General features: G+C 28.9%; 2 protein-coding genes and 1 long non-coding RNA gene across 4 annotated transcripts; 2 read left to right on the top strand and 1 right to left on the bottom strand.

Moving 5' to 3' along the window:
* Positions 1–153: 153 nt before the first annotated feature.
* On the bottom strand, positions 154–1,695 carry LOC130497797 (uncharacterized). Its single transcript, XR_008936771.1, has 2 exons — positions 919–1,695; positions 154–780 (listed from the first exon to the last, which is right to left on the bottom strand). It is a non-coding gene; the product is annotated as an uncharacterized LOC130497797 (long non-coding RNA).
* Positions 1,696–8,403: 6,708 nt separating this feature from the next.
* LOC108818209 (uncharacterized) lies at positions 8,404–10,625 on the top strand. Its single transcript, XM_018591108.2, has 3 exons — positions 8,404–8,451; positions 8,714–8,947; positions 9,343–10,625. The coding sequence occupies exons 1-3, from the start codon at positions 8,404–8,406 to the stop codon at positions 10,495–10,497; spliced, it is 1,437 nt and encodes a 478-aa protein (XP_018446610.2). The 3' UTR covers positions 10,498–10,625.
* Positions 10,626–10,650: 25 nt separating this feature from the next.
* LOC130497796 (uncharacterized) lies at positions 10,651–11,613 on the top strand. 2 transcript variants are annotated; one of them, XM_056990987.1, is made up of 3 exons: positions 10,651–10,778; positions 10,877–11,107; positions 11,244–11,613. In XM_056990987.1, exons 2-3 carry the CDS (start codon positions 10,879–10,881, stop codon positions 11,291–11,293), a joined length of 279 nt encoding a protein of 92 aa, XP_056846967.1. In that variant the 5' UTR covers positions 10,651–10,778; positions 10,877–10,878; the 3' UTR covers positions 11,294–11,613. The 2 variants fall into 2 exon arrangements, with proteins under 2 accessions (XP_056846967.1, XP_056846966.1); XM_056990986.1 differs by having other exon boundaries at positions 10,770–11,107.
* Positions 11,614–24,016: the final 12,403 nt, after the last annotated feature.

Here is a 24,016-nt window from a genome sequence, read left to right as displayed (position 1 = left end):
TATATCGCTCGTGTTGTTGATTGGTTTATGTTTGAACTCATAGGTAAAATAATTGGTTTCTGTTTTATTAAGATTGTATGGGTTTTGCATGAGTTAGTAATCATCTCATAAAATGTGCACTTTGCTGGACCTGTTTATAATTAAACGACCAAATCTTATAAATGTGTAGTATTGTTGAAATGTAAAAGTGAAACAAAGCAGAGCTAAGGAACGTAGGTGTTAAAAAAACAGAGCTAAGAAAATTTAAAACCAAGGATAATGTAATTTCCACTTAATGATTTATATACTTCACATAAACAGTTCTAGAACATCTGAATCAAGAGCAACAACTTCCATTAACTTACTTGAAGCTCATTTCATGGCAGCCTCAATATTCTTGTTCTCTGCGATTATAATCTTCTTCAAGCATTGTCACTTCATAACAAAAGCCTCTAATTCATCACCCAGAATCAATCGACAACTTGCAATGTCTAGACTCCTCAACTTCACACAGCTTTTGTTCAAAGAAACTAACACTAAATCTGTCAAGTTCTTGCATCCTCTCAAATCCAACTCAACCAAGCTACTACAAAAAGCTAACATCAAAACGACTTGTTTGTGGAATGACAACAAAGATAAACGTCAGTTCCAGTTTCCTTAGCCTCTCCTAAGTGCTGTACTAACGTCACTAAAAAACCTAGTTCTCCAAATGCATGGCAGATACACAAAGAAAGCTCTTCAAGACGCGGCCAAAATCTTAAAGCCAAGACCTTTAGACTTTAACTTGTCAGAAAGTAACAGCTTGCAAGATAAAGAGTAGATAAAGATTTCAGCGATTAAACTTATTTGTTACCACCATTATATATCAAATTCACAAATCTCTGAAACTTTCAGCGGAACCACATCAACAACACTTTAAAAAAAAATTATCAACTATACCTCAACATGTCCTAAGCTCAATCCCTTCAAGATTCTAGAGGCACAATCAGATGAACTCTTTTTCTCCAATTGCTCCACGAGATGTCAGACTCAATTTATTTAGCTTTCCACTTCTGATGAGTCAATCCACTTCTTCAACGCCGAAAGTGAGGTCCTCACCGGGGAAAGCTCAACAAAGAGCAACCGTAATGAAGAAGACCAAATTTGACGGAAGAACAGACTAACGCTTCGATAAAGAAAGAATCGATAGCCTCAGTCGATCTAGAGAATCAGATTCACCTGCACATGAAACTCAGACATCCTCTGGATTCTCCGCTGACGGTGGTGGGCTGGAGTTTTACGGTGGTGCTGGTAGACTATCTTTGGTCCTCCCGGAACATAAAGAATAAGATTCGCAGAATATTCCTCTATTATATTGGAAACAGATTATCGGGTTGGAATAAAATCACTGAAAAAACAGACTCTTGCAGATTTTCAAGAAACTCAGCAGCAACATTCCTCTCATAATCAAGCAGCTGTCAACGCATTTCATGTAAGGTCCGTGAAACCCAGAACTTTCAATAATCTTCAACTAAAAATCTCTTGAATGATTTAGAAGTAAAAATGGATGGACTTCACAGATTTAAACTCATTTATTTATAGATGAAAATATGCAATCACTTGAGATAAGAAGAGATGTATAGAATGATATGTGGTGGGAAGAGTGGGTCGGTGATATAAATGACGACATCAATTGTATTAAGTGAATCTCTCCAAGAACCGTAACGCCGAGTTTCTTCTAGCAGGGAGGAAGAAGAACCGTACAGCCCAACTATAAAAAAAGCTCATTCCGATTTGAGAATAAATGAAACGCTAAGTTTCATCCTCCATGCCACGTGTCATGCTTACATAGTTTGAATTTGTGACATGGATGCTGATGTGTCACCAAGATAGAAACAACCTTTCTTTATAGTAATAGATATATATACGGGTTGTCTAGAGGGGAAGTCAACCAAACCACCTATTATGACATCCAAATTAAGGAGGTATATTTTTAAAAATATTTTATCAGTATTTATAATTATGCAGATTTTTTTAGATAAATATAACTTTTGAGATTATTAGTCAGTGACAAAATTCAATACTTTCAGAGTCCAGTGCAACTAGCGTTTTTTTATTTGTTTAGTTGTTTTTCATTATCCGTATAACATTTATTATTAATAAAAATATATAAACAAAACTAGTGTTTTTACAAATATTATTATTATTATTAAATAAATATCAATTATGTTTACATATAAACTTTAATAAAATCATATAAAATATAATTAAAATTAATAAAATATAAGGAAAAATTATAATAAATTTAAATAAAATATCATTTTTAAAATCTGAGATTTTATATTAACAATCGATTATAGTAAATTATGATTGATTATGGTGAAAATGTTAACAAATATTGTTATACAATTAACTTTATAATATATTTAATAACTATTAATGCAGTTGAATTAGTTAAAAATTAATGTGATATTTTATATTATACATATTTATATACGATTATCAGGAAAAAATGTGAAAATGTTGTTAAAAATTTGCTTAGGACATCAAACATGTTAGACCAGCATTGATATATATATATATATATATATAAGTATACATGGTTTAACAAAAAAGCATACATGGTTTATGGTATGTTTTGCCACCAGGAAATTACAAAATCAAGATTGTGATAATACAATCAAGAATTCAAATAGGTTACGATTATAGAATATTACTCTTTCTGTTTTGTAAAGAATATTTGACATTTTTACATAAATTTAAAAAAATAATTGAAATGCATTTAATTTTTTTATTAATTATTATTCAACCATGAATATTTGAGATAGATGTAATTATTTATAAAATCAATACATTTGTAATTAATATTAAATTATAATTTATATTAAAATTCTAAAATAACATTTTTGTAATGAAAATTGGTTAAAATAATACTTTACACGAGACATAGTGAATTTTTTTTTTTTGGTAAAATGTTAAATTGACATAGTGAATTCTAAGTAAGAATACATAACTTGTTAAAAAAAAATATTGGACAAGAAAATACTTAAATCCAGAAGTAGACAACTAATTTATTTATTTATTTGCAAACGACAACTAATCTATACTATTAAAAGTACCCTTTTGAAGAACCAGAGAGCGTCCACATCAGCGTAAACTTATTCTCCCGTAAGATGCCATGTGTCATTATTAATAAAAAAATAAAAAATAAACAAATAAGTAAATTTACAATAGAAGTAAAAATATATAATAAGTAAATATCCAATATAAGAAATAGAAATATTACATTAAACAGCTATCTAAAAACAATATAAGAAAAAATAGATAATAAGTAAATATACCAAACAAGAAATAGAATTATTACATTAAACATTTAACTAAAAATGTATAATAAAATAAATAATAAGTAAATATACAATAGAAAAAGAAATAGATAATAAGTAAATATACCATATAAGAAATAAAAATATTACATTAAACATCTATCTGAAAATGTATAATAAAATAAATAATAAGTAAATATATAATATAAAAATTAGAAATATTACATTAAACATATATCGTAATATTGAAATTTGATATAAACGCAAAACAATTGAAAACAATAAATATACAATATAAGAAAAAAATAAACAAATATACAGTTATTTGAGGCTTCAAGATATATATTATAGTTTATAAATATAAAATTGTATAGTAAAATAAATAACAAGTAAAAATACAATATAAGAAACATAACTATTACATTAAACAATAGATAATAAGTAAATATACCATATAAGAAATAAAAATATTACATTAAACATCTATCAAAAAATGTATAATAAAATAAATAATAAGTAAATATATAATATAAAAATTAGAAATATTACATTAAACATATATCGTAATATTGAAATTTGACATAAACGCAAAACAATTGAAAAAAATAAATATACAATACAAGAAAAAAATAAACAAATATACAGTTATTTGAGGCTTCAAGATATATATTATAATTTTATAAATATAAAATTGTATAGTAAAATAAATAACAAGTAAAAATACAATATAAGAAACATAACTATTACATTAAACATTCATCGTAATATTATCATTTGATATAAAAACAAGAAAATTAAAATAGGTAACTATACAATATATGAAAAAATAAATATACAATTAAAATGAAAAAACTAAATTAAAAATAAATCTGAAAATTGTATATAAAAATGAATAATAAATAAAATATCAGTAATAAAAATATTATATTAAACATTTATCATAATCTATACTAATAAAAATTCGCTTTTGAGGCTCCACAGAACGTCCACATCAGCGAAAAAAAAAATCATCTATACTAATAAAAGTTCGGTTTTGAGGCTCTAGGGAACGTCCACATCAGCGGAAAAAAATCACCGGAGAATGCTACGTGGCATTGTTATTAAAAATACAGAAAATAAATAATAAATAGATATACTATATAAGTAAAAACAAATAATAAGTAAATATACATATAAAAATAGAAATATTACATTAAACATATATCTGAAATAATGTATATTTTACATTTAAATTATTTCCAAGTATTTTTAAGAAATGGTAACATTACAATATTAGTAAATATTATATTAAACATATATTTGAAATAACATATAGTTTTATATTTAAATTATTTTGAAATATTACATCCATCTAAAAATAAGAAAATTAGAATAAGTAAATTTAAGGTAAAAAATAAATATAGAATATAAGAAATGAAAATATTACATTGACATCTATTTGAAAATAAAAAACAAAAATATTACATTAATATTTATGACACGTGGTATTATTATTAAAAACAGAAAATAAATAATAAGTAAATATACAGCATAAGAAACAGAAATATTACATTAAATATTTATCATAATAAAGCAAGAAAACTAGAATAAGTAAATATACAATATAAGAAAAAAGTAAATAATATTATTTTTTAAAAATATATTTATTTTTTTTAAAAATATATATAATATAAGAAATGTTACATTATAATATCCATAATGTATTATTACCATTTTATATTTAAAAGTTGAATAAATAAATTTGAAAATTAGAATAAAAATATATACAATATAAGAAATGGTAATATTGCATTTTTTACATGTAGTTTACATTTTTATTATTTCCAAGAAAAGCTAAATGAAATATTTCCCAAAACATGCCAGCTTATATTACTAAAAAATAATAATAAGTAAATACGAAATCTAAAAAAAATGAACAATAATTAAATCTCTACTAATAAAAGAGAGTTTTTGAGGTTCCATAAGGTGTCCATGTGGCATTAAAAAAATAAATAAATAAATATACAATAAAAGAAATGGAAATATAACATTAAACATCTATCGTAATATTATCAGTTAATATAAAAAGAAGAAAATTAAAATAAGTAAATATACAATATATAAAAATAAAATAAGTAAATATGTAATTAAAAATGAAAAAAACTAAATTAAACATCTATATAAAAATGTAAAGTAAACAATAAAAATAAACTCATCCTAACTCATATGACAAAATGAGCTATCGAAGGTGAAATAGTCACATGTACACATGTTGGTGAAAGAATATCACTTTCAAAAATTATTTTATCTCCAATAGTCTCAGACCACTAATTCATATTTTGTTAACTCTGTTTCGGTCAGTCACTCTGGAAACAGAGTCGATGTTCTCGAATCAGATCGCGAGAGAGATTGCTCGGAGTGTCCTCAGAGATGGGCGTTTCAATTCCTACCTAGCGCTCGAGGTCCTGCATGGCTACATCAGAGAATTTTAAGAGAAGCCTCATCTTTTTGCTCATAGATCTTTGTTTAGGTTGAGCATTTGGGTTAGTTTTCTCTTGAAGGTTTTCACCTTTCTTGTTGTTTTGAACCTTACTTGCTTTCATCATCAATGAAGTTGTTAAAAAAAAAATAGAAGACAATTTCTAATAAGAGCATGCAATACAATGATCATCATAAACAAAAGAAACATAAAAATGCACAAAATACCATTATTCAATCCTACGGTTATAGCGTTTGCACATGATTGTTTTCACTCCTTTCAGCTTATCACAAAAATAAGTAAGAATTATTTTTCCTAAAAAAAAAAAGCAAAGAAAACATATCGAGTTACAACTTTTGGAATAATGGTAAGGAGTAATGAACAATAACTAAGAAATCAAGTCAAGTTCTAAAATCGCTATCCCAACGAAAGTAACAGTAAGAGACAACTAAATCTATCATGAACAACTGCAACACAAGGAGCCAGTGACACAACCAAATCTATCATAAACAAACACATCCGGCATGAACACACCACGATTATTAGTTAGATGTGTCTTATTTGTCAAAAATAGTCGATGTGACATATCGTTAGCAGCTAAATTAGAATAAACTTTGAAAATTTGTATTTTATAATTTGTAATTTGATCTGTAAAATGATTAGATTCTATTTATATAAGTTTATAATTTGAAAAATAAATAGACAAATTTGACTTGATAAAAATTAATTTAATTTTTTGAGAAATAAAAATATTTTAAATATATTTAAATTATTTGTATATTATTGTCCCGCCCGTAGGGCGGATTTAGTCCTAGTTCTTTACAATAAATTAAAGAAAAAAAGTGTTTTGATGAATTTTTTGAGAAGTAACGAGAATACGACAGGACACAAAAATTCAAGATAGAACACGTTCTCACGTTTAAGTCAAAAGGAAAAAACACGTTCTCACGTTACGCTCAGCCTTAGCGTACGATTGTGAACTGAATTCTATGCAATGGGCAAAGAAAGTTACTACATTAGATAAAGAGTGACAAAAGCGTGTGGATAAGCTAGCACGTGCGTATGTCATGGTGGAAAAAAAATCATCTTCGATATCTTCACCTTTTAAAACTTTTTTTGCATACCCTAAACTACAGAGAAAAAGCTACACTTCACACGCCAGTTTCAGATGACTTAAAAGTCTATGACGACCATGATCTGATATCTTTGATCTGAATAATCAATTATCTGATTTGATTTGATCTGTACGTATATTTTTAAATTTTTGATCAGATATTCAATTCAAACTGTAAAAATAAATAAAAATTATAAATAAATAAAAATTAGAAAAAATAAAAAAATCTAAAAAATATAAAATAATCATATTTTATTACAAAACTAAAAATTTATTTACTTTTACAAATTATAAGAAATCATTTAATAAACTTAGTAAATAAAAATACTTTAAAACTTATATACAATATAATATATATCTACATAATTTATATAAATATATGTATATATGCATATAACAGATTGGACTGGATATCCATTTCTAACAATATTAGTATTTTTGATTTACTTTGTTTCTTACGAATATTTCATATTAATATTTATTTTGCTTCGTAGAGTTATGGATATCCGAATTTTTCGGTTTGAATCAAAATAAAATAACGAATCAAATCAAAATTAACTGATATTTTCCCTAGCTTTATGTGTACCCAAATGTTCACCTTCTAGCCAGACTAATTGCATATCTGTTACCATAACCAGAACACTCTAGCTTTAAACTATCAGTGGTGAAATAGTGGCGCAATGTTCAAACTTGAATATTCCATTGCGGCAATGAAACGTCCACCCACTATAGAACTTTATTTTAGTATTTTTCTTTATGTCATTGTATGTACAGTTTTTTCTCACATGACTCATGGCCATGTTTTAACTTCAGCATATAGTATTATATCCCAGTAACGAAGGAAAAATCAATATAAATTCATATCAAAGTAGGTTTTACCCAAAAAAGACAAGAGATGGGTATATACAAAAAAAACATGACATGTTTGTAAGCTTATGCGTTGGAGGGTTTCTCATAATCATGCATGACTACTTGTAAACTTATGCTTTGAAAAAAAAAATATAATATGTGTATACACTATACATTGTATGTCCCTTTTCTTTTGTAAGTCTTGTTTGGTACACATTTTTCTCCAATGATTGATACTCTGATACTCATCTTTCACAGTTCCAAATGATGCGTCTACTTGTATACTTGTAGTGGCCAATCTCTATCATGATCATATATATATATATATATATATATATATATATATATATATATATATATATATATGTCTTCACATTTTGACTATCGATTTAAATTTAATCATATACTAAAAACATTCCATTACAATTTTAATATGGAACAAGTCTCTTTCATTTTTCTACTACATTCCATTCATCTTATTCTACTCTTCTATATTCATTTTTAATAGGTTTAAATGTTTAATATTTAAAGCTAAGAATTTGCAAATTCCAGTTGTTGTTGATGGGTTGTTCGCTTAAAACGAAGCAAGTAATAGTTTTGGCCCTACACCAATACCAAATTCTAAATTTTTATTAACGGGCTTTTCAATATCACAATAAATAAGGCAATTACGACCGATACTCATATGATGCGTAAGGCTAATGAATCACAAACTTTTGTCTGAGACATCCAAGGCAGTAGATAACTGCGTAAGATTCTTGAGCTTAACAAGATTTGTTTGTTAGCAAATAAATAGCTATCCATCGTGATTCGTAAAAGCTATAAACACTACTTTGTCAAACTCGGCGACACAAAAAGGCCTTACGTCAAAGCCAGAAAGAGTATAAGTGGAGGGCGTTGCCAAATATAACATGCCATAAACAAGGCGGCTTGGCGGCCCACGAGTAAGGAGTCGTGTTGTATCTGAAAGCCCACCAACGTTGAGAATTAAGAAAACCCTAAAAAGAAAAGATAAAGGCAGTTTCGGTTTCAGGTAATGATGAAAAGTCAATGAACCTGGACACACAGCATAGTGTGAATGTGATGCTCAGACAACTAAGCTTCATCAGATCCTCTCTTATCCCTTTCTCTTCTTATTCCCCACGAACCTCCCTGAAACCACCCACCTGTATCCGCCCTCAAACCAAAGCTACAATGTCCACCACAACTCCGATCCAGAACGAGTCGACTCAGAGACCCGTCCAGGTAACTCAGCTCTCTCCAGTTTTCGTGGAGTCTCTGCTTCTTAATTCATCGCTTCTTATTGTGTATATAATCAAACGATTGAAAAAGACAAACTTTTTTATTTCTCGTGCTTTGGAATTTACAGGATTTGATTTTTTTTTTTTTTTTTGAATTCGTGTTTGCTATTGCAACACTTGAAGCTGCTGTTCTGTCTTTTTTTGTTTTGATATTTTGGTCTCTTTTCCTTTGTCCGATTTGGATTTCCACTTTGTTCATGCGGGCACGGTCCCACGATCCTGCCTTTTACAGCTTAACACTAAAACCCATATCATCGATCAATCAAAATCTTTCATCTTTTAAGCCTCTTTAAGATCGTTGACTTTGTTGTTATATGACTGTGACCTTGATTTTGTTAGGTGGCGAAACGGTTAGAGAAGTTCAAGACGACGATATTCACACAGATGAGCATATTGGGCAACAAACACGGAGCGATCAACCTAGGCCAAGGCTTCCCCAACTTCGACGGCCCCGATTTCATCAAAGAAGCCGCCATCCAAGCCATCAAAGACGGTAAAAACCAGTACGCACGCGCCTTCGGGGCTCCCGAGCTCAACTCCGCAGTAGCCTCCCGTTTCCTCCAAGACACTGGCCTCGTCGTCGACCCGGAGAGAGAAGTCACCGTCACCTGCGGCTGCACGGAGGCCATAGCTGCAACCGTGCTTGGTTTAATCAACCCAGGCGACGAAGTCATCGTCTTCGCGCCTTTCTACGACTCCTACGAGGCTACTCTCTCCATGGCGGGCGCGAAAGTGAAATGCATCACTTTGCGCCCGCCTGGATTTGCTATCCCTTTGGATGAGCTTAGAGCCGCGGTTAGCAGGGAGACGAGAGCTATACTGATGAACACTCCTCACAACCCCACGGGGAAGATGTTCACTAGAGAAGAGCTTGAAGCCATCGCTTCTCTATGTATCGAGAACGACGTCGTTGTGTTCTCTGATGAGGTGTATGATAAGCTTGATTTTGAGATGGATCACATCTGCATTGCTTCTCTCCCCGATATGTACGAGAGGACCGTGACGATGAACTCTCTAGGAAAGACCTTCTCGTTAACGGGTTGGAAGATCGGTTGGGCCGTTGCGCCGCCTCATTTGACTTGGGGGATACGTCAAGCGCATTCTTACCTCACTTTCGCCACTTCGACGCCGATGCAAGCCGCGGCTGTCGCGGCTCTGCAGGCGCCGGAGTCTTATTACGCGGAGCTGAAGAGAGACTACAGCGAGAAGAAGGAGATTCTTGTCAAGGGTTTGAAGGAGGTTGGGTTTGAAGTGTTCCCGTCGAGTGGGACTTACTTTGTGGTGGTTGATCACACGCCGTTTGGGTTTGGGGACGATGTGGCCTTCTGTGAGTATCTTATCAAGGAAGTGGGGGTGGTTGCGATCCCGACGAGTGTGTTTTATTTGAACCCGGAAGAAGGGAAGAACTTAGTGAGGTTTGCGTTCTGTAAAGATGAGGAGACGCTGCGTAGTGCGGTTGAAAGGATGAAGCTGAAGCTTAAGAGAGTGGTCTGAAAGCTTTGAATCATTTGTAGAAGACCTCATTTTAATGCTTATTGTTGTTGTTCTTCTTCGGTTCCGTTTGAAATATAAGACTTTGTTTCAGCAAAGCAAGCTAATAAAGTTTAGTTCACGTTATTAAATTATTTTCTTAGTTTAATTAGGATCTTGTTAATTAGTAAATGATTTGGGTCGGATTATCGTTTTTGTTGCCGAAAGTTAAAGTCATTGAATGCATTTTGACTTGGACTTTTAGATCCCAGTGAACATACTTAACCAATGTCGTTAGCTTAAAGGTAGTTGTTTGCTTCCTTTTGTTACATTCATATAAATAAGGGTCCCTATAAATAAAGATCTCTCTGCTTAATTATGTGTGAGCTCTTGTTTGTTGTAGGAATGGAGGCAAGTATGCTGGAGACTACTTTGGAGACAAGATTCATGGGTTTGGTGTTTACCATTTCGCTAATGGTCACTACTACCAAGGAGCTTGGCATGAAGGTCGTAAGCAAGGCTATGGCGCCTATGGATTTAGAATCGGAGATACAAAATGCGGTGAATGGGATTGATGGTAATCTAGTAAACCGGCTTTCTCTAGAAATGGACCTGGTTCGTAAAATCGGTTCAGGTATGTATATATAACACCAAGAGGATCAAACTTTCCAAAATGCTTACGGTTTTGGGTTTAAAGAGGCTGAAGTTTTTTGAAGTAACACATTGTTTTGATTCAAAGACACTTAAACCGTATATCTTGGTAATTACAGAGTGCTCGAGAGGTGGCCAGAAAAGGTGTGGGTCAGAGATGGGTCGATGAAAAGGTGGTACGAGCTGTAGCTGCGGCAAACAAAGCTGCGACAGCTGCTAGAGTTGCAGCTGTGAAAGCTATTCAAAATCAGATAGATGGTAAACATTGTGACACTTGAAAATGACCAGTGATGATGACATTAACAAACAAAAAGGTCAAGTTTTTTTGGGAGAGATATTCTTTATAGTAACCCTGTTGAGCTTTGAAATTATGCAGTGTTTTTAAAATAGGACTGGTGAGTGAATCGGAAATATTTTGGGTCACGGATCAATGTGGTTCGATCCGGTTCGATTGGGTTCGACCGGGTTCGATGTATTAAACTGAATTTAACGATGTTTTGTAAATAATATGTATAGTTTAACATAGATAGATAATATCAAATTAAATGTTTCAGTAACTATAATGTTTAGAAAAACTTAAAAAAATAGCAAACTGAAATGTAATAAAAATAATAAAACAATCAAAAGTTTTGCAGATTTATTAAAGACACAAACTTAAGTTTTCAATTATCAGTCTCATCCACAAAAACAAGACTTTGCGAAGTACTTTGTGAGTTGTAGTCTTGCAGAAACGTAATAGACTCGAAAAGAAAAAAGACGTTAAAGACGACAATACCTCGTGAGTCACAGTTTATCACAAACCCTATTTTTATTCTGTAAAAAGGAAAATTTGATTATATATTAACAATTTTTTTGTTTTTATATGAACCATGGTTTAGCTGGTTCGTTGGATTGTTGGTTTCTGAATTTTAATGATTCAATATGAATTTTTAACCAGTTCAATTTCAAGTGGGTTTTGGCATAAACCCAACCCGGCTTAATGTCTGGTTAGCGATTGAACCTGATCTGACCGCTGGTTCGGTCCAAATTTAAAAACATGAAAATAGGAGAATCTGTACTATGTAAGTTTTTCTTTTTACCAAAAAAATAAAGCCATGTTTTGTTCTTTTTTGTACAAAATTTATGCTGATAATCGATTGATGTTTTGATATTGATCCAAGTCACTGGCATATGATTTTTAGTTAGTTTATTTTACGTTTCCTGTTTTGATGGCACAAAAATAATTTTAATGAAATCTTTTTTAATATACATACAGTATATTAATACTAAATACTTAATTAAGTTAATATTTAGTTATACTTAATTTTATGTTTCCTGTTTTGTTGGTTTATTTTATTAATCAATCAATTAGTAATATATAGTTTCCTAATATATCTCTATAATATTATTTGAGAAGTCAGTTTCCTATGTGTCGCGCTCACGTTAACTCTCACGGTGGTTGATTACAATGATACCCTTAATAAATCAAATATATATCTAATTATCATTATTATATGCCTGTTTTATTTTATTTTTCCTTTTTTATTTAGGTTTCCTTTTTTTTTAAAGAACCTATATATCTAAGAAAAATTAAAAATTAAAAAAAAACGAAAATACATTTTATATATAATGTAATTCATAAAAAGGAAAGTTCACAAAATAATCTTGATTTTAATTCTTAAGAGAGTTAATTTTTGAGATATCCTTAATGAAATAAAAATATTACATCTAATTTAGTTTGATTTTTAAAATTTTCAAAATATAATATATTATAAAAAGGAAAAGTCTAAAAATTTTAAAAACTGAATTTAGAAACGAAAATATATGTACATATAATATGATTTCATTTAAAAGGAAAGTTCACAAAATAGAGTTATTCCATTTAATTTTTTTTTAAATAACATAAAATTTACTTTTGAAGTAATAAAATAAATTATTTATATCTATACTTTCTTTGCTGGAAAACTATATTTTCATATAATTTGATTTCATATTAATGAATTTCACACATATAAATAATCTTGATATTAGAAAAAAAAAGAAATTGTATTTGTTTTGACAAATTTTTTTGAATAATACAAATATATATTCTCAAAGTGATTATATAAAATAATTAAGTAACATAAATTGATATAATATAATTTCTTAAAAGTAATCACAAATAGTTTTACTGCTTATTTTTAAGAGAGAATAAAATACAAAATAAATTTCAACAATGAACACATTTTAATCAAATAATGATCAAATATTTTTTTGATCAAAGAATAGAATAACACTAATTTTTTTAACGAGGTAGGTATTGTATTTTATCATAATTAAAAGAAAATTCTTAGCATTTATTTTCCTTTTCAATTTTATGTTTTATGTTTGTGGAACTTAATATAACCATAATAAAAATACCCTAGAAAATCTGATCATTTACAAGGTTATTTAAAATATTTTTTTAATTTAATTAAATTTCAGTTTACCATTCAACATATCCAAAGCATAAAATTATTTAAAATTTATAAAATATTTTTATTTATTAATTACTTATATTTATAACTTAATATTGTTCATCACTTTATCTTCTAATATTTGTTGAAAAAATTAACATATAATTTGATAAATATTACCAAAATACATACACATTTAATTAAACGATAAATAAAATAAAATTTGACTTAATTATATAAAAAAATAATTATACTTCAGTTTTCATTTGAAAAAAAATGTTTAACTTAGTATACTCACAACATGAGTGATTTGATTAATCCAACTTATATCTAAAATCATAGATTTAAATACAATAAGAATATATAACTTTATAATAACATTTTATTTTTTTATAAATATAAATTATAGGATAACTCAAAACATATTAACAAGTGAAAATAAAATATTAATCAACTGTCAAAATTTAGTTATTTTGTAGAATTTATATATATGCATGAGACTTCAGAATATTATTGTTATATTAATTTATGTAAGTAGGAATCAGACACTTTAGTTTATTTTTTATTATTTCATTCTAAGAATAATATATCTTAAGTTATACATAGTTTTACTAAAATATATTTAGATATCTAAGACAACAACCAATTTAAATGCAAATAAGAAAATTAATCAAAATTTAAATATATTTTGAATAAAAATAGTGTAGTTGAATTTATAGAAATATATGTAATCCAATATATCCAAATAATAACTAAATCGACCGTAAAAACAATTAAACTGATAGAAGATAACATATCTAAAATCATATGTCTAAACTAAATTAATGTAGTATTATTGATATAAATTTTACATACAAATTACAAACTACTTTAAAACTAAAACTAAATATCAATCAATTATTGTAGTATATTCACTATACAAATATTTATACCCGTGCATGAGCACGGGAAAATCACCTAGTAGCTCATTTATAAATACAATTAAATAATAATGGCATACTTGTAATATAATAAACATGTGACAAGAGTACATATTGCTGAGCAAACATGTTTTAAACTCTTCTTGAAGTGTGGATCCTTTCTAATTAATAATGAGAAAATTGTTTTTTTTAGTCAAAAAATGATAACTATATCCTTTTATGCTGATTTCTATTTTGTATCTCTTTTTTTCTTTAATGTACTTTAGTATTTTCGAAAATAAATAAAATAAATAGTTTTACAAAAAGAAAAAATTAAAAAATGGTAAGTACTGATGAAATATCTATATCAATTTAGTAATATTTTTTTAGCTTTAAAAATTTTTTAAATCGTAATTTCATATTATGTTCTAAAGAAAGGAGAATTGTCATTCTAAGAAATAAAAAATGAAATCTACTTTTTCATAACACCTACTATGTTTAGAATGCGTGTTCTACGTAAATAATAGTAATCTAAAAGTGTTTGGAAAATACATTCTGCGCTTAATCTATTGTTCTAAAATCTATAAAAATTGAAATCTACACATTACTACAAATCTAAAATCTGTAGAAATCGGAATCTAAAAAATGTGATTAAAAAAGAATGATTTAGGAAAAAGAAAAAAATAAGAAAACGTGATTTAAAAAAATCTATTTTGAAAAAGTGTTTTTTTAGAAAAAAGAGAAAAGAAAACGTGATTTTAATTTTTTTTTTTTGGATTTTTAATATTTTGTTAAATATTTTAGTTAAAATTATATTTTAATATTTAATAATTGTTTTGTTAATTGTATTTTCAAACTTTTAATTGAAATGAAAGACAATATTGCCTTTTTGAAAATATTTTTAGCCTAAAAAACTTTTTTTTTGCCACAAAGCCTAAAAAACTATTTGTTAATTATTTTAGTTAAAAATTATATTGTAATATTTAACAACTGTTTTGTTAATTGTAATTTCGAATTTTTAATTGAAATTAAAGGTAATATTGCCATTTTGACAATAGTTAGTCTAATAGGACATAAAGTATATGAGATTAGCTTAATAAGACATGATTATCATTTTTTGGCCTAAAAAAACTTTTTTTTGTCACAAAGCTTAAGAAAAACTATTTTCCCATTAATATACAACTGAAACTGGTTTGTTATCCTTCTCGTCTATCCGTTCCTTTGTTGAGACAAGAAAGAAAATTATTTTGAGGGCAAGGGGAGGGGTGGGGGGGTGGAACGGGGATCAGGAGAGAAATCAATCGTACTCATACATTGTGGCGTGAACCAGTCGTTGCTCATCTTCTAAGGGAACTTTTTGCAAACTTTATTTTTTATTGATTTTAAATCTTATGATAGATTGATAGGTAATGAGAAATATGGCGATGTATTATTGTTGAACAAGACTATGGTGCTAAACAACAACATCTGCCCAACATTGGGATACCCGTAAGGCACAATAGAAAAGTTGGATCTTCGTGACGCTGTGTGCACACGTTCTTGCAGTCGTCACTTTTCTTACAAGGGCCTGAGGGTGGAAATCTATAGTGACATGTAGCTGAAAAGTTTATTTTAAAATAAACAATCTGAATTAGTTCATTTTATTATATTATTCAGTTATGGAGAATTAGAGTAAGAAAATATATATTACCAGTTGATTGAGAAAAGAGAAGAAAAAAAGCTAGGATCAAAGAAGCAAGTTGAATCTTCTGTGCTGACATTGTTTTCTTTGTTTTTTTTATTGTGAAGATGTTTTTTTTGGGTTTAGAGCAAATGATCACCTCTCCTTAAATATTGAGTGAATCGGTGTAGGTACGTTGTTATCTTAACAAAGAAAGAATATATTTACATATATCTAAAGATCCGATTGTAACATTAATGTCTGTAAATCTTGCATTACTTATATTCTTAGAAAAAAGAAAACTTAAGAGTGCTGGTCAAACAAAGAAAAATCAAACAGTAAATCATTCTATTAATTACTTACGAAACTGGCATATATTTTTTCCCAAAAGAGAAGATATCAAACAGTAAATCCTATTAGTTTTTTTTTTTTTTTTTTTGAACTGGCTTACTTTATATAAATGCAAAAGAAATGAAAAGATACAAAAGCCCCAAGGTTCTAGTTATTGAGCCAAGCCCATTTAAAAACTCATACATAAGAATCCAAAACCCATAGTAATCAAGCCCAGTACCGCCTAAGCCCATTTAAGAGATTGATGAAGGAAGGGAAAAGGAAACGGTGATCGATGATTTCTAGAAGTTTCACGTAAGAAAGGAAAGAACGGAGAGGAGATCAGAAGAGCGTAGATACAGGATTCGGGATTTCAAAGAGAGGGGTAAAGTTTTGGGTAATGGTTTTTGCGGGAGAAGTAGCTGTTTGGATGGGAAGGGGATTTTTGGGTGGGGGAAGGGTTCATTTTCTACAGGGTTTTCTGTAGCAATTGCAGATCTACTTTCTGAAACAGTGACAGAAGAAGATAAGCTAGTTGTTTCTAGCTTAACCTCCATGTGAGTGGCTTCAGATTGAGCAGGAGCATTTGGAGGCTCAGTATCGGCAGGTCCTTTCGGTATTCCTTACGGGTAGCACCAGAAATGGCAGTTTTAGTAGTTGAATCAGAGAGGGAAAGGAAGTTTACGGGTGAGAGAGGAGAGGTTTGGTCAGGAGGATCAGGTGGGAGGCCGGGAGGGGGTTCACCAGGAGCAAACGCCGTCGGATTCTTACCGGAAATGCGACCAGGAACAGTACACGCAGTTTGCATAGGGAGTAGTGTCTGAGAGAATTTGACTTTTTGTTTACCTCAAATCCTATTAGTTACAAGTTTTTTAACTCGTGATCCTTGTCTAAATTGATCTTTTGCACCAACCAAACTATATATCTGAATCAGAAGGGTGAAGTTGACCCTCTCTGTTCCTTATTGCATTGGCAGTACTATGATTCCATCAGAGGTGCAGAATATGGTATATGCGGGTAGGGACTAGGATGACTAATAATAGGATTAGCAACGGAATCTTTTTAGCGAAATAGGATGTGACAAGAGTACATATCGAAAAGTAGGATGACTTAGTACTGAAATCAATGGGTGTTCAGAGCAAAATTTCCTCATACGAATGGTTTGATGTGTTCTGTTTATTAAGACAGAAAAGAAGTACATGAGATGGAGAAGGACAAACTTGCCTAAATCATGGAGATTCAAGTGTAAGCTCGAAACTATTAATCTCGAGATGAGAAAGAGGAATTAAAGAAGTATGTAAAAGACGCAGTGGTCAAATTATTGGAGATACAAGCTCAAAAACAGAGAGTTGAACCAAAGAAAGAAAAAAAAAACCTCCTCTTAGCTGAAGAGAATGATCTGCTTCAGATTTATTTATGAGACAGAGTTAGTACAGCAAGAAACCCTATTACATTTTTTCTTTTGCACGAAGCATATAGTGAACAAGAGGCAGAAAAGTTGATGTAAGAAACTATTGAAGCAGAAGGATTATGTAAGAAGACTGAATTGGTGCAGAAAAAAATGAATTAGAGGATTGTTTGCAATCACAATCTGGATTTGTTTTGGTTGGTTTATACTCTTGGTTTTTAAAGTGATTCCCTCTCTATGTTCACCCATTCCTGACTTGCCTCCTTGATCTTAGTTTTTTCAGTGGAATCATTGGTAATTCTAAAAAACTGATGGAAGAACATTTGTATGGTTTTCCAACAATGTAAATACAACAAAAGAAACATCAGAAAACCCCCAGTCAATGCTTTTTCATTAATGGCTTTTAGGTAATTGCACAGTAAAATAGGCAGACCATAAACGAGACACTTCTACCGGTTTGATTAGATGATCCTAACAAGATTTTGGTTTGCAATTAATAGGGTATTCTTGTCCCGATTTGGTTTCCATAGCATGATCGATTTAAAAATTTATAAAAAAGCATTGAATCGTTTAAATTAATGTAATGAAGGTAAGGTATTAGTTCATATGGAAACAATATCGATCTAATAAAATAAAAGCTGTAGTCATTCTCTTTCTCCAATCTTGCATCCCACGTAAATTATTATAGAACAAATTTATATTTTAACAAGAGCTTCCTTGGTAATCGGCTATCAATTAATTCTATATATACTGTTTAAACCATTTTGAACAAACACAATCCCTTTTATATTCTCATCAAACTTATTCCTAAAATACATAAATCAGTTTCCATATTCCGCGGTGAGATTTTAACAATATCAGTTGAGCAGTAAATTATTATAGAACAAATTTATATTTTAACAAGAGCTTCCTTGGTAATCGGCTATCAATTAATTCTATATATACTGTTTAAACCATTTTGAACAAACACAATCCCTTTTATATTCTCATCAAACTTATTCCTAAAATACATAAATCAGTTTCCATATTCCGCGGTGAGATTTTAACAATATCAGTTGAGCAGTAAATTATTATAGAACAAATTTATATTTTAACAAGAGCTTCCTTGGTAATCGGCTATCAATTAATTCTATATATACTGTTTAAACCATTTTGAACAAACACAATCCCTTTTATATTCTCATCAAACTTATTCCTAAAATACATAAATCAGTTTCCATATTCCGCGGTGAGATTTTAACAATATCAGTTGAGCAGAAAATATATGAGGATATATATACGATTTTGTTTCAAACGGAATATTAAGACATATTATTCTTATTCTAATCTCATCTTTTAACTGAGATTCTTCGACAGTCTATATAAACTCCTCCTCCTCTTACTCTCTACCCATCCACAACTCACAGAAAACATGTCCAACTCTAAAAGTATATGTCTAAGGATATCAAACCTTTTAAGACCGGCGGGAGAGTTTATGTGAAGTTACTCTCTATTCATCTTTATTAATAAACTTAGTTTAGCATTTCTCTAATTCTACACTAAAGTTTCTAAAATTTTAACCTGAAAGTGAGTAGAAAAATTCGAGAACTATAAATAACCTTTCTCAATTAATTTGTGTAGAAGTCAGAAAATACCTATATTTTGGCGAGAATTTGACTATCGTTTTACCCATTCACCATGTGGTGCACATATAGTATCATTTCTTCCAATCAACCTATACCATAAATAAATAAAATTAATAATAATAAAAATTAATAACATCGAATTTTCTTGCTTCTGAAATTTTCATTAGCTGCTAGTGTTCATTTTCTTTATGCAAATTTCAAAACCTTCCATAATAACTGTTTTATATAGTTACAGAAACTGAATTACAATATATATTTTTCAAAATATAATAATAACTATTTTATATAGTTACATATGAACATTTCAAGAATACAATTTAAAAAAAAAATCAAAAGAAAATTTTAATTTTACCACAAATTTGATACCATCTTCCAACTTTACATTTAAACCCTTTTCATAGATACCTTTAATTTGTGATAAAATGAAATGAACTCTACTTAATCATTTATACATATTTTAAAATAAAAATAATATTTATAGAGTTTTATAAACACAATTTCATCTTCTAAATACTAAATTCTAAATAATAATCATTAAACCATAAACTTAAATATTGTATAGTTTTGGATTAATTATATTTTTGAAAATTGGTAGCCAACTTAATTAGTGTATTTAAAGTAAAATTTCAAAATCATTTAAAATTAGTCGTTGAAATTTGCCAAATCAATCATTTGTATCACTAAATAGACAATTGTATATTGAAATTTATTTTTAAAAACTATAATTTTAACGTCATGACATAATAGTGTACATCTTTTTTGGCACAAGCATAATAGTGTACATATTAAGTGTCAAAAAACTAACTGATAAATTATACAGTTTTACAATAAAAGATTTCTTTTCATCTATTGATATAATATGATTTTGTAATATAATAATAAATAAAAATTTCAAAATATTTTTTAGATATTAAACGAACTATAAACAGACAGATCGTAATAAAAACAGAAATAATAGTAGAGGCGAAAAAATAATCTAACTTTTACATTTGAACCGTGTAAGTTATAAATTTAAACGATGTTTGATAAACACCTAATCATCTTTGCTGTTTTTGTTTTCGATAGGTCAAATCAATGAATTAAAAGAGAGAAGATGAGAGATCGTCGCGGAACCAATACGAAGAGATCGAATATAGAAGATGAATGGAAAGGTTTTGGTCCGAACAACAAGAGCAACCCGCTAGTTCGTTTTATGAGGCACACACGGAAGTTTACCTCTTATTTTAGTCTGTTCTTCAGGAGGAGCACGAATGCAAGAAGGAAGTTTAAATTTTTTTTTATAAAAGATAAATTTCATTTTTACTGGAGAACTGGACGTGAGAGTTTCTTTTCATCTCCTCTATGTCTTACGGGAATGATTCCCAGAAGAGGAAAAAAACTATTACCGTCGTATTGGGCTTAGTCTAGGTGCTAACTTTAAAAATGGCCCAATTGGTTTAAGTGAAAGGTCTTATAGCCCAATTAGTTTAATTGAAATAATTATGGCCCATTTGATTGTTTGTATTTTTCAACAAAAGCTTTGCACGGTTTGTATATCATTAAATAATTTTCCACACCAACAAAAATGTTTTGATACAAACAGCATATTCAATACATTACCAGTAAGATATAGTATCCACATAAAATTATTTTAAAACTTTACAGTATTAAAAGTCTATCAATTCTCTCGTGCCCAAAAAGAAATAGTCTATCCTCCTATATATTAAAAGAGAAGTACAAACGCTACGTGGCACTCACACAGTTCTTCTCACGAAAATTTTCGCGTTTCTATTGGTCGAATTTTTCTAATTATTCTTTTTGATTTACTTTTTTTATCGGCCTTTTAATTGGAAAGTGACATTAATTGTCAAACGCACTAATTATTTTTTGCGCAAGAATCGTAATCAATGTCGACCATTAATCATAGCTTGCAGAAGAATTTTAATAAATGTCGACTAATCATTAAATGTATTAATGGGAAATACGTTTTATATTTTATTAGGAAACTAATTATTATCAACATACCTTATTTATATTTTTATTAGGAAACTAATTATTTTCAACATACCTTATTTATATTTACTACTTGCGCAAGTTTCGCATCGTATAAAATGCATATTCGTGATTAATTTTACAAATTTATTATGTTTATCTGTTAAAATATTATGATATTTTATCTTATCATGCAAGCTAAATTATTGAGAAACGTCTACCAATTTACTATATATAAGATATTCACAGTAGAAGAAACGAAGCAACTGACTTTTTATTCTGAACTTTTTTATGTTGATATTGTTTATGTTATTTTACATCATTAAACTTTTATATATACATATTTCATCATAGCTGACTTTTCTTTTGGTTTATATGCAGATGTCCTATTATAACGATTTCACCACGATGCAGGTTAATTTTTTTATCTCTCTATATGATTTGATTAATCGTAGATTTATTTGAAGCAAGATCATGACCGTAATGAAGACATGATCAGAAGTTCTCTTCGTGCTATCTCATCGTTGGATCGTATCAGGTTCTCTTTCCATTTTATGATTTTTCCTCTCTTTTGCGTTAACATTCAAACTAATCTGTTCTTTTTTTTTCTCATTTAATTAAATGAACAGTAGAGTGGATTACAGCCACAAGTTCAAGAGCTTAATGGCTGAGATGAAGAGGTCTGAATCATTGTGGGGGAAGTATCAGACAATCCGCAATGAGTAAAAAGAGTGTATGTTCTGTTATTTACATGATGAACCATAAAAGCTATCGATAATGTTATAGCCTTGTTTTTTTCAATTTTAAAATCAGCAACAAGTCTGTTCTTTTTTCTTTTTGCCTTTTAAATTTTCTTTTTGTGGCGAGGGATTTTATAGCCTTGTTTTATTTGGCTTTTCAATGGTTGCTGTTGTGCTTTCATACTTATGATCGAATTTTAAAAACGAGTAGAAACGTTAATTTGGTGGTCTCTCGGAAAGTGAAAGCCTGAGAAGCTTGGACTGTATGAACTATGAATTGCTAATTTCATTAATCATAACTTGCGCAAGAATATTAATAAATGTCGATCATTTACATTACTTGCCAATCTCATTAATCATAACTTGCACAAGAATTTTAATAAATGTCGACCATTTATATTAATTCCTAATCTCATAAATCAAAACTTGCGCAAAAATATTATTAAATGTCGACCATTTATTAATGTCTTAATGGCATAATACGATTTATATCTAATTACGAAACTTATTATTATGAACATACCTTACTTATACCTTACAAATTTAATATATTTCCTTTAACCAATTGTTCTCATTAATCATAATTTGCTAATCGGAATATTACAGTAATTGCTCTCATTAATCATAACTTGCGCAAGAATTACATTAAATACGTGTTTTAATAAGTTTCCTTTTTACAAATTCAGAATTAAAATATTTTCATATGTATTTTTCTATTGGTTTTTTAATTTACAATTTTAGTTTATATATGCGCAGACCAACGATTATGACGTTTCCTCATGTGGATCCATATGTACTTAAATGATCATATCATCCAAACATGTAAACTACAATGTAAGTTTCATGCTTTGTTACTTTCTCTATGTTTTTCAGATAATTATTTGCTTATACATCAAAGAACAAAATCTTTAATCAATATTTTATTATAAAATTAGTATAACGTTTTATACATATTATCAACTTTGTACTCAAATATGATTTTATACAATTTATCATATTATAAAATGTATATCTTATAAATTCATATATATAAACTATATAGTTCTTTTTGTCATTTTTTATCATCATAAACTATATAGTTCTATGTCAACTATATTATAATTTGATTGGCTGATTTATTTTTATAATTCTTGTGAAAGTTTTAATCACATTTATTGATATTTATTGAGAATCTGTTATTCTTGTACAATGGGGTATCACATTAATTCGACTTTTAAATCTTTCTAAATTTTCAAAGTCGTTTTTAATCTTGTTGCCTTATTTTAAATAAATCTAACTTGCGCAAGAATAATAATATTTAATTCAAATCAGTTTATGATATTGTATATTTAATAACTTTATTTATTCTTGTGCAATGTAATATCACATTAATTGGACTTTTAAATCTTTATAAATTTTCAAAGTCATTTTTAATCTTGTTGCCTTATAATTTGATTGGCTGATTTATTTTTTAATTTTTTATTTTTCTAAAAACCTATCCTACGCCATCTATTTCTCTCATCTCCTTCTCTTTCTTCTTCTCGGTTTCACTTTATACTAAAACAAAACTAAACGGAGTAAGGGAAAGTTGGGAACACATATATGCACATTTTTGATAGATCATGCATCGATTATTATTATTTTTTCTTGCGCAATTAATATGATCTCTTATGAATCTATTATAAATGTAAGTTACCTTATTTATTTGAATAATTCTTGCGAAAGTTTTAATCACATTTATTGATATTTATAGAGAATCTGTTATTCTTGCACAATGGGGTATCACATTAATTCGACTTTTAAATCTTTCTAAATTTTCAAAATCGTTTTTAATCTTGTTGTCTTATTTTGAATAAATCTAACTTG

Source organism: Raphanus sativus, chromosome 7 (assembly GCF_000801105.2).
Source record: "Raphanus sativus cultivar WK10039 chromosome 7, ASM80110v3, whole genome shotgun sequence".
NCBI classification, from domain to species: domain Eukaryota; kingdom Viridiplantae; phylum Streptophyta; class Magnoliopsida; order Brassicales; family Brassicaceae; genus Raphanus; species Raphanus sativus.
This window is presented reverse-complemented; position numbering and strand designations above follow the sequence as displayed.

What these genes read in the sequence shown, in the direction of transcription:
- LOC108818209 (XM_018591108.2), top strand. Translation starts at nt 8,404, where the DNA reads ATGAATCACAAACTTTTGTCTGAGACATCCAAGGCAGTAGATAACTGC. An exon ending in CCAAGGCAGTAGATAACTGC is followed by an intron (nt 8,452 to 8,713) that starts GTAAGATTCTTG and finishes TAAAAAGAAAAG; the next exon opens with ATAAAGGCAGTTTCGGTTTC. An exon ending in CGACTCAGAGACCCGTCCAG is followed by an intron (nt 8,948 to 9,342) that starts GTAACTCAGCTC and finishes TGATTTTGTTAG; the next exon opens with GTGGCGAAACGGTTAGAGAA.
- LOC130497796 (XM_056990986.1), top strand. Translation starts at nt 10,852, where the DNA reads ATGTGTGAGCTCTTGTTTGTTGTAGGAATGGAGGCAAGTATGCTGGAG. An exon ending in GGTTCGTAAAATCGGTTCAG is followed by an intron (nt 11,108 to 11,243) that starts GTATGTATATAT and finishes TGGTAATTACAG; the next exon opens with AGTGCTCGAGAGGTGGCCAG.